Here is a 12,256-nt window from a genome sequence, read left to right on the forward strand (position 1 = left end):
ATGTATGAAACTACGGTGTTATGTAGTATTTTCAAATACTGACATGTTCCTTCGCTGCCAGGTACTGTATCATTGAGTAATTTTCTGACATTTTCTTGACATATTTTTTGAACAGAAGGGAAATTCATTTTATCCTTTGGGTCCAAGTCAGAATAAGTTATCTGGTGTTTGTCTTTAGATTGTGACTGTATCAATAGTTTCAGGTGACTAACAGTCGCTATATTGTTTCCCATCGGCAGAACAATTGAGTTTTTGATGAAGCGATTTCTTAGCTTTGTACCAATGTGTACAGTATCCTGGCAAACAAAGTACTCACTGCAAAATTCACTGTTGAACCATGTCCAATTTTCTTTACCAAAGAGTAAATCAAGATTCGAAATACCTATTTGGCTTTCAATCCTCATCGCTTTTAACAATCTTGGATCACCATCCGAAGAAAATCCTAATACTCTTATTCCGAATTGCTGACATTGTTCGTAAATAAATTGGAATCTGTTAAGCACGTGTTCGGCTGTGAATTTATTGTCGGTTCCAAATATGCACAGACAAAATGACGCCGCATTTTTTTGTAAAGGCTGTGCCATAATTGTGTACGCCAAAGAAGCAATTGGAATATTTTGCATCGTTTCTTCCATTACTTTTGGTGACGTTGCCATGAAAGATTTGCACTTAGGCATTCCATTTTTATCTGTTGGTAATACCAACCCAATTAATTGGTTAGTTTTTGGGTCATATTGCACGGTGCCAGTAATACGCGTCGCATCTTCGCTTACCCATATGACTAGAGGCAGGTCGGCCTTGATTAAGTAATTTTTCAATTCCTGCAATCGAAGCTGCCCTTCAATGATGTCTGGTCCGTTTTCTAACAAATACCGACTGACAGATGAGGGGGATGGTAGAGGCAAGTTCGCGCATAACGTTTCGTACGACAATCTTCCACCAATCATGAAAATATACGATGCAAACTTTTTCACTGTGCAATCGTATCTGTTCCCGCAAGATTCGGCCTGACTTTGTTTGTCAGAAATTCTCATCAATTTTCGTACTAACAAGTTACTTTTACTGTTTTCATTGACTGTTGGACAAGACTTCGTTAATTTTTTCGATGCCGATTGTGCTAATAAATTTTTCACGCAATCCTTTAATTCTGCATTATATTTCAACAGCAATTCCATTTCGTTCAATGTTGGAAAATAATATGGAATCGTTCTCTCTGTAGTAATACTCTTCACTCTTTGTCGGTAGGATTTGTCACTTCTAGTTCTTAGATCTTTTTTAATTTTTTTTTCACAGTCGGAACTTTTTGTATCTATAGTCTTAGTATTTTTGGTATTACTAGTCAATGGGGTTGATAGAATTTTCTCGGAACAAAGAACCCCTTTTACATTATTCCGAGGTTGAATTCCCCCTGTAACTCATCATTTGTACTTTCAACTATCACAGCTTGTGATCTAACATCCGATTCATCATTTGGCTTGTCACGTGCAGATACTTCGAGTTCTTCATCGCTTTCAATTCGATTTTTCGACCGTTTAGTAGGTTTCGCTTCCGTTTCGTCATCACTCTCAATTTCTCTAGTAATATGCCTTTTTCCCCTGCTTTTTTCAATTTTAATAATATCCCTTCTTATTTCAACGGGTGTGACTAATTTCACGTCTTCGATAATTCTTGGTAAATTTTGGCCGAGCTTCTGGTTCTTGTTTGCGATACTGTCGCTCAAACTAGCATTTGTATTCCAGTTATCATTGTCATTGGTGCCTTTATCGAATACATCCGTAATAAGTGGTTGAACCTCGGGTTGAACCTTTTTACAACTAGAAGTAAAAGCTGTAGTGTTAGCGACGACGTTTTTGAGAACATTTGCTGTATTTTTTTCCGCCTGACCCGATTTTGTATCAATTTTATTGCTATTGTTATGCTTGCGAGGAAATAAATTTTCCTTCGAATTTTCCACAGGGTTCAAAGTCAAATGTTTTTCCTTTACGTGCTTCATAAAATTTTGACATACCCAACGAGTTTTCCTCGGTACTGATTTCCCGTATTCGGCTTTATGCGCGGTAATTTTAGTTTTACACAGGCAACACGATATTTTCCCCGAATAGGTAATTTCTTCGTCAACGTCTTCTTTGACAGATACCTCTATATACCGATTTTTAGGGCTTTCTAAATAATCTTTGAAGGTTTCTTCACCATCTGGTTGCTTAGAAAACCAATTTTTAATGAGCATGTATAATTGATCTTCTTCACTCAATAAGTCCTGTGATTTTCGTGACTGTGGATCTGATTTTTTTCCCGATACAGCTTTTAGCGTTTCCTTGGTTTCTTTTTTTGCTTTGATGTTAGTTAATTTTTCATTAATATCCTGTTCGGCCGTAGCAAAATGGTTCAACCCCTTTTCTATAATATACTTCTGAATTTCGAAGAGGCAAAACCTATGTCCTCGTAGTATGCGGAATTGTTCAGGTGTATTACTGTAGATACCGAAGAAGTCTGATTTTGTGTAACCATCTTCGCCTAACAATCCCAGCATGTCAGTTTGGGCAAATTTCTCCATTTCTAGAAAGGCTTCGCTTGAAAGGTTTTTCAGAGCGGCCGCTGAATCGAAACCCAGACAGGTGAGGAGATGCTTCAGGTACAACGGTGGATCAACTCCAAGTTCCTTCCTAATTACGACCCAAAACTTTTGTTCTTTAACATTTCCAGCGATGGTCTTCGCCATACTCTCCTTTTCTGCCTTGCTCGCTGATTCCTCCATGCCTAACTCCAAGCTAGTTTTAGATCAAACATCACAGTTACCTGCTGACATTGTGAATGTCAACTAGAGTGATTGATTCCAAAATATAGTACAATTTGTGACACTTCTGGAATGAACAATGAGTAAGGAACCAGGACAAACTGATAGAGATCTGATTTCTTAGAACTTTCAACGAAATCGTATGTTTTCATGAAGTCAATTGAAAAACGCATAATTATTGAATCTATTTGGAATTTAATTGAAATAATTGATAGTGTGTCACAATTTTTGAGCACTTGTAGATGATTCTGTCCTGCACTATGCGACAGTTAGGATTTTTCTTTTATTTTTCATTTCATAAATTGGTAGGTGGTAAAAAAATTAGGTCATATTCTTTCTTTTCTCTTGGATTGACGCAAACTTAGAAGCAATACAACGGATCGGAAATTACAACAATATCACGTCACCCATGCTAAGGTATATTTACTTATATTTATATAACAAAAACCGCTGAAATTCAATTGCCTGTAACTTTTGTACAGGTCAGCAAGAAATAATTGAATATTTGCCAGATCTAAGCGACAGATTAAATTAAGTACGTACCTTTCCGTCATTCACGTGTTGTAGCCGGCAGACTCACACAATCAAGTCGAGAAATAACGGTCCATAGGTTATACAAACAGTTGCCAATACGAATTTCAAGGTTATGTCACGAATCCGGTAAACACTGTAAAGCGCATGCGCTTGGTACTGCGCGCGCAGGTATTACATGACTATTACATGCTGTATTACACAGGTATTTCATGGTATTTCATGACTATTGCAACCACCATTACATAATATTACACGACTATTACATGGTATTTGCATGATATTGCATGACTATTACAGGGTATTACATAACTATCGCACAGTATTACACGGCGTTACACTACTATTGCATGATATTACACGAATATTTCATGGTATTGTACTGAGATTACATACCATTGCATGGACATTACATTTGCAGCTGTCCCAACTATTACATGAGTGATAAACCCCTCGCTATTTATAATCTTTTTTTGCCGTTTTATGTGTTGCGAAATATTTTCCGTGTACGATGAGCAACATTTTCACTTATAATTACGCGGTGCAACGTTTACCGAGTTATAACTCTTAAACTATGGAAACAAAAGCAACTCACTCCCTTCTATTTGTTTAATAATTTAACAAGATTATTGACAATTTGTACAGAATTATATTTTATTTAGAATTGCTTCTACTCGACGTGACCTGGGTCAAGTGCTGTCGAGGCGAAGACAATTTCATTATATTATGTTGGACGAAATACCTTGACTGAAATACTGATCTGGAGTATCTGAGCACTTTTCGATCGCTCCTGAGAAAAACAAATTCTTTCCTTCGGGAGAGATCCCTGATGCGGTTTCTCACTGAATTTAATGTTATCACCCAAAACGCATTGCAGAATATAATTATCTGATGTAATTTGTACCCACGCCATCGAAAATATCCGAGTCTCCCTGCTAGTTTTACCTAATCTTGGTAATCACTTGACGTTTCTGTGATTTGTTTATGCTCTCGTGTTGACGATGAAAGCTGATTCTGGGGCTGATAGAATCTGTGCTGACTTGGTCGTTTCGATTAATTCTTCGAAGTAACGGACTCCTGTTGTGGTTTCAATTTGTAGAACGTCAATGCAGTCGATCTTGGATATACTGACGGGCCTTTCCAGTTTCCCAAACTGGCTGGGTTGATTTTCTTTGTATTACGAATTTTTAAATCCTGGCTCGATTTGTCCATTACTTTTATTTCTTTAATTTTTCCCCCAAGCTTCTCCCCGAGTAGGTGAGTGCTTCTCTTTCTTACAGTGACGGCGTTACCTGCTTTGTTAGGTTAAGTAGGATATAAGCACTGCGAGCAATTGATTGTAGCCGATGCAGTATAGCCTGGATCATAGATGCTTCCTAAATATTACGTGGTATCAATTTTGAATCTACCTTCTCATTTTCTAAGAGCCGGGTAATCGCTGGAACGAGAGCTGATAAACTGGACACTGCTAATTTCTATGTAACACTAAAATATTTATCTCGTTTCAGAGCCGCTTCATTTAAAGGAGATGCCGTTTCAGGATTGAGTCCTGGGGAGAGGTAGATCTAACAATAAGAGGCAAGAACCAGCTCGCAGATAATTCTTTAGCATGTCGTCTTTTGTTTCTTTGTTCAGCCCAGATGTTAGCCAGGCGTTCCATCGATTTGGAATGTTTCAGTGAATTTTTAGACAAGTTTCTCTAGCTTCTGGTTCTTTGCCAATTATTTTAATAATGTCATCGTACAGAATTACTGTTGATTCTGAATCCACAATTTTGTCTTGTGTTTCAGTTTCAATTTGGATTGACCGAGTCGTAAATACTGATTGATCCGTTGATCCAACTTGTGCAGTCTGACCATCTGGCTCTGATCTTTGTTATAGGGTCCACAGATAAGTCAATCCTCCTGAAGCCGATGGATCTTGCTTTGACTCGTAAATACTTCAGAGCTTTCTTGCTTGGTATCTCTGATCTGATCAGTGAAATCTAGTTCAGGATCGTCTGTAACAGATCCAGGCGCTTAGTTTTGCATATATTTTGCTATTTCACGTACGAACATGTATACATAAGTGTACGTGTAAATGTATACGTAAATAGTACTTGAAATATACACATGTAAGTGTAAATGTCATATCTATCTGCAGGCATAAACGCCCACGCAGGAGAGTTTTAAGGTTGTTGGAGATGCTTGGGCACATTCGCAAGGTCAGGGTTTCTTTTCACCTCTCCTGTGACATCCGGCATTTTAGATCTGTATTTCTTAATCCTTATCCCGCCTTCGTGTAGGTCTGACCTATTTATTAAGGATACGATTCGTCTCTCGCACAGCTCCCCTAATTCTTTCTCCTTTTATTGATTTTATTTTTCAATAAAATTAACAGTTTATCTTGACAATTGTTGTCATTTTTTTTTCTCTTCGTCCGACTCCCTATTTGTTACATCATGTGGATGTTGAGTTGGCAATCACTTCAGCACGAACGATTTTAACTCCTTCATTGCGTAGTCTTTTATTTTCTCCTGATTTCGCTAAGGGACCTCTTCTTGTGTTTTCCCGTATTAACCATTTTAATAAATGAAGTATAATTTTAAACACTAGCTCGAGAGTAATAAAATGTTTCGACATACTTGCCAACTCGATCGCCGATTCACCATACTTTTCATACAATTTTACTAAATTTCAATGAGTTTTTATAAATAAAACTGAAGAAGAAAAAATGTAGACCGTACTTTAAAAAAAATTCTTTTACAATTAATTTCTCATCTTTTGTCGATGTTCATGATACCCGAATATCCATATTTTTTGAACAAATCAATAGCACTTTCATTTTTTCATGTCATGTATTTTCATTTTTGAGATCGATAAAATAAACAAAAAATTGCAATTGTCCTTTGGAAACAATCATAGTTTGTATTTATCGTAGGATTGACATACTTCAAATGAACTATGTCACGAATTGCATTTCTATACATATGAATCGCTGCATTGGAGAATAACGAAGAGATCCCATGCTGTAGAATCCCGTTTCTAATGAAAGAATAAAAAATGTACGCGGCAGTATGCTCAGGGTGATAAACTACCCTAGAGTGCATTTTACAATTTAAATATCCTCGCCTCAAACCTAAACAAGTACTCAGTGATAATTGACTCGCAGTATACATCACGTAGTGTCCGACTTCTTAAATTTTACACTTGTTCTCTCGGAGACGAGCGCTCTCTCTCCACATACCTCTCTTCAAAGCACAACGTGACGAATTTTCGTAACTACTTATAACTTATAAATTATAACGATAAGTGTCGTCTATATTTTGAAAAATGTTGACTTTGATAATAATTATACAGTACCTTTCTCACAAAACACATTCAAACGAAGAAATTGGTTGAATAATCACTAAATCAGTAAGAAGTTTCACATTAAACCTTTTGAGATATATTAGAAAATGAAATAACATTAATTTCCGATTTCGACGGACGTGTCGCCATTGAAAACATCAACTGACCTACGCTACTGGTAACCAAAAGATAAGTGAAACCATTGTGACATTTAAAATGACAAAGCTTCATCGAAATATATAAAATTAAAGTGAGAGAGTATTTAACTATTTAAATTAGGGAGAGACAACTTATACAGACAGATTAAACTAAGAAAGGCAATTTACTTATACAAATCTTAACAAGAGAAAGAGGACTTACATTACAATTATACCATACACACGGACAGAAATTTATAAAAAATTTTCTCATACTTCGTATAGCAATCGCGTCATATACTTTGATTATGACGATCGTTGCTATTTCTATAGATAACGTCGCTATAAACCTAGGAACGAACTTTTGACAGGGTACCATAGTAATTGTTATACGTATTTCAAAAATTGTATGTAAGTTTTACTTGACAACAGAATAATGTGTATCATATCACTGAGAAATACAACGCCAAAATTTGTGGAAGTTATACGTAAAGTATTTTAATACTTGCTGTACAAGGATGATGATTCCAATATACCATGGCAGACAAAATACTAGGTTGGGAATTATGACATAATTTCTAATAATCCTAGGACTAGATGCAATCTGTATACTAATCATCGCCATACAGGTGAAGCCTAGGTGTTCACCAACACAGCATTCTAAACGATGTTTGAGCAACATTGTATCCGTAACCATATGTCTATGAGTTCGAACTACTCGTATAGTAAAGATTCCCATACAGTATAGCCGCCACCAGCCTTTAGTGCAATATTTGGAGACTGCTGCACAGCGTTTTGAGAAGTTTGATGCGGCGTTACCAAATGCTCAGTTTCATATTAGCACTCACGGCGAGTGGCTGCATCCACAATTTTCGTAAGTTTGTACAAGTTTTTATTTAAATATCGTGGAACGCACGGAAAAGGTACGTGTGAGTATTACCTAATAATTTTCATATTTAGCTACTGTGATGTTTCCACATGTTCGATCCTGTCATCTCTGATTTCCTTCTTGTACTATGGGTCCCAAGAAAATATTCATCGTGAAAGATGTATCTGAAAAGTGTTCTTTGCCCGATATATTATTGTCTACTTACAAGATCATATCTACCTTGCGAGCTGGATGAAGTACAAAGGTGAATCAATAAAGAAAGACACGATAGTAATGGTACCCGGCGTAGAGGGTCCCCTATTTCATTCAGTGGAATGTATCATCGTGGACGATGATGGCATGTTTGTTCTAGTGAACAAAGAATTGCTTGATTATCATTTTAATGAACACAAACAAGCCTTCAAGTTTATGAATATAAATTATCATAACCCTCGAATTTTATTAGATGAGGACCTGCAATCAATAGTTATTACTTATGTAAATGAATGTAGTGATGACTTCTTTTACATCATGAAGAAATGGATGTAAGGTATTCAAAAATAACAGATTTATGTATTTAATAGATAAGTATTGTGTATTTTTTTCGTATTTCCGCTCCTCAATACATCTGTCACAGTGCGGAAAAAATTGATTTGAGTTTAAGGTATTAGGATTTCTTTGATTCAATGAAATAAGCCAAGTTCAACTCACTATTATTGATACTAAATAAATTATTCGTTATTTCTTTGGGGTAACATCAAATCTATTTGGGTTGAACAAAATTTATTTTTAAGTGGCTTATTTCACTAAATCGACAAAATCTTAGTATATTATATTGAAATACATTTTTTTCTCAGTGTGGCGCGTACCATTCCTCTCTCAGTATAATTTATAATAAAGTACGTACAGAATACTTTACATTAAAGTATTATAATGTGTACTATGCCAGGTACTGTATTAGTCCCGTCACAGTGCTTGTAGAATAACCGTATCTGTTTCGTAGTCCTAGCCATGCCGTATGGTGAAATTTACAATACCATACTTTAAACCGAATGACTGCGTTGTACCGAAAATCTCGGTATGCTGTATGGCGAAATTTGTTATGTCCCACCTGGTTCAGGACTTATACCGTTTACTAAGATAAGCGACATCACGCTTTGGTTGGAGCCACTATGCTATGTAAGATGTTCTTTAGGGTGGTCCTTATTTGGGGTGCTGATGAATTTCGACAAGAGCGCCCCCTAGACACGTTCGAAATAAATGAAAAAAAAATGTGTGCGAAAACGGAGCGCTGTAGTCCAATTAGGAGACGTGCCTCTAAGCTCGTTTTGTTTTTCATTTGAATAACATGGAATTTTTAGACTACTTCAATCATTATGTTTTAAAAAATTCTTTTTTCACATAAATCTGTTGTTCATGGGTACAACTACGCGTGTATTTTTCCACAAGTCGTTATCACAACCTTTACGCCCCCCCATCCCCCTGATATTATACACGACGGCAAATTGATCAACGTGAGAATACCTCTTTTTAGCCGCTTGGTGCTTGACAGTATTTCACCAATTAAAAGGCAGTCTTATCTACGTCATAAGTTTGTAAAAAAAAATAATTGTACATGTGGGAAAAAATATGTATTTCAATTAGTGTATTTCAAAACACATCGTTTATACTTTATACTTTTTTAAAAAGTAATAATTAAAATTAAAATGTTTTGATCGCCGTCTGTTTTTTTGGATCGGGAAAGATTTCACGATATTCCGAGATCCATGAACAACAGATTTATGTGAAAAAAGAATTTTTTGCGTTCATGGGGACAACTCAAAAACATAATGACTGAAGTAGTCTGAAAATCCCATGTTATTCAAATGAAAAACAAAAAGAGCTTATAGGCACGTCTTCTAATTGGACTACAGCGCTCCGTTTTCGCACACATTTTTTTAAATTTATTTGAAACGTGTCTAGGGGGCGCACTTGTCGGAATTCGTCAACACGTCAAATAAGGACCACCCTAATGTTCTTGCTATGCTTTGTGTAATGGTTTTTGTCACATCGTGTGTTAAACCTCCCAAAATAATATTTTCTATCAGATATCGCGCAAAATGGCATATCTCAAGTATATGTCACGAATGGCATATCTACTGTATAGGATTCATTACCATATTTTTTTTTTGTTATTATTACTATAAATTTCTCTCCGTGCACCTTTTGACCGATAATTTATGTACGGATGAGTGAATGATTGAATCGGCGAATGAATACATGTACAGTATTTATTTCGGCTATTACTATAAATTGAGATAGCAAAATATAAGGAAATATTTACAATTTTCATCGCCTATAACATAAAACATTTTTCAAACTTATTTTTAAAAAAACCTATATTCTTATAGTATTATGAGCACCTTGAATAACGTTTTGTAATTCACCATTTTCTCGATAAATACCAATTCAGGAATAAAATTCATTTCGGGCGCCATTTCCTTCAATGCGTTACAAGGTAAGTGTACCAGTTACTGACCCTGTCTCAATTATTGACATTTTTTGGTTGTATCTGATTCATTCTTACTTCTAAGATTACCAAGAAAATAAATTAGTAGTGTCTGAGCATACAGCAATTGGTTTCAGTTATTATATCGAGAAATTCAGAATTTGTGCTGTCAATTTATAATTATGAAAAATAAAAGGGTCAATAATTGGGTCAAAACGTGTCAATAACTGGTACACTTACTTTAATTTAATACATCAGTTTATTTGAAGACTGAACGTATTCACCTACTAAAAGCAATTAATCGGAATCAAAATATCGTAACTTTGTATAATTTGTAAATATCAGTAGGCACGAGCTCTTTTTTAATTCCGACTACAATGCCATTAAACCAGTATATTAAAAAAAGAATTTTATGATGTTTTCATTTCTGAATAAATTACTATAATTTTTTCACTGTCTCGTGGACCCTCCAAAGTAGATGTCAATTTTATAAGTTAATTTGAACTCATTAAGTTCAATATTACCAACATGATACAATATTTTTGTTTCATACATGAGTTCTTTGACACAAAAAGAGAGGATCCTCCGCGTGTAAGTTTCCATAGGTTTTTTTCTATCTTTTGTTAAATGAAAATATTGAGGTGGAGGTGTTTAGTGGGCTTTTCCATGGAAAGTATTCCAGCGGACAAATTCTAAATATCTGAAAAAAATTACGGACTATCGTAGAAACAATTACGAAGATTTTGAGACGTAATGTAACCACTTTTGGCAGGGTTTTTATCATCAAACTCAAAATATTTTCTTTTATTTCTTTACCTTATTTTGTAAAATTCATAAATATTTCAAATCGTTTACGAGGAAGTTACTTGCATTATACTTGATTAGGATTTTTTTTATTCCATACGTACTTATATCACTTGGCAATAAGTTTAGATTTTAACAGTTCTAGCAGCTCAATGAAATATTTCTGCAGGTAACAATACTAATACTGTTGAAACCAAAGGGGGAATATGTTGTTGATGGTTTCCGCTTGATTGTAGTTGACGCAAAGTTTTTACACCTACAGTGGTGCTCTTGAAGGATCAACTATGGCTGGAGTCCATATAAGGAATTGTATTAATTAAATGCAACAATTTTTTTCCTTCGATAGTTTGGGAAGCTCATTAGTAGTCTGAATTCAGATATTTTGCCCTAGTCCACATCTTGAAATCAAGGGTGAATTTGGTTTCATTAGGTAAATCACTTTAGTACTTTCGACTGCAGATTAAAAATGGTAATAATTAAACTTGTAGCAAATGCAATTCTCTATTAGTTTGGTTGTCATCATTTTTTGCCAAGGATATTTTCCAACACCGACCTGATAGCGGCAGGGAGGGGAAGAAGGGTGACAAATTACTCATTGCTCAAGTTTCTATAGACTATCTTGTAAATGTAAAATAAACGGCTGTGAAAAGGCGCTTATCCTCAAGCAGGCTTTCAACGTTCTCCTTCACGCCACAGCTGCAGCGGAGAAACGTGCGAGAAAGTCACAGAAATTTGCGAGCTGGTCGATGACAACGATATCGATTGTAACAAAGATAGTGAGGATGAACTAGCATTAGAACGAGCATACAGCACCGCTCAACCTCAACTTTAAGACGAAAATCCCGAAATTGGCGAGAAAGAAAGAGATGACGTAAATTAGCCAAGACAACCGGCAAAACCTAAAGAAATGACATAATTAATAAAAACCAATTTACCCTTGGTTTAAAATGATGATTAACGCAACAAGGTTCGAGTTCCGGAATTCAAATTTATATTACCGATGTCACCCCCTTCAACGATTGTGAAAAAAAATCCCTGCTTTTATTGAATACAATTTCGAATGTACCCCCTTAAATTGATTCCGACACATTAAGGTAGTACCGTGATAGCAGCAGTCCTCAACTTCCAGAGAAATACCCCCCGTATAAAACATTATAACTAAAGTAAAAAGTAGTTGAGATACAGTACACCTTTGCGCCTCCTCTCACATGCGCAGAAGTATAAAAATTTTCCCATTGCGTCTTTTGTCTGACTTGGCAACGTTGCATTCTAACTCAGTATCTCTTTCCCCTCAAGCATGTGTTG

The 12,256-nt window shown here is 35.7% G+C and overlaps 2 protein-coding genes across 2 annotated transcripts in view; both read right to left on the reverse strand.

Annotated features, from left to right (window-relative positions):
- LOC124178536 (sodium-dependent dopamine transporter) overlaps positions 1–12,256 on the reverse strand; it is a 420,680-nt gene that overhangs the window by 369,642 nt on the left and 38,782 nt on the right. The gene's annotated exons all lie outside the window — the stretch shown is intronic.
- LOC124178541 lies at positions 121–3,778 on the reverse strand. The gene is made up of 2 exons (XM_046561977.1): positions 3,338–3,778; positions 121–2,768 (listed from the first exon to the last, which is right to left on the reverse strand). Exons 1-2 carry the CDS (start codon positions 3,346–3,348, stop codon positions 1,382–1,384), a joined length of 1,398 nt encoding a protein of 465 aa, XP_046417933.1. The 5' UTR covers positions 3,349–3,778; the 3' UTR covers positions 121–1,381.

The sequence above is a fragment of the Neodiprion fabricii genome, chromosome 3, assembly GCF_021155785.1.
Source record: "Neodiprion fabricii isolate iyNeoFabr1 chromosome 3, iyNeoFabr1.1, whole genome shotgun sequence".
In the NCBI taxonomy this organism is placed as follows: Eukaryota; Metazoa; Arthropoda; class Insecta; order Hymenoptera; family Diprionidae; genus Neodiprion; species Neodiprion fabricii.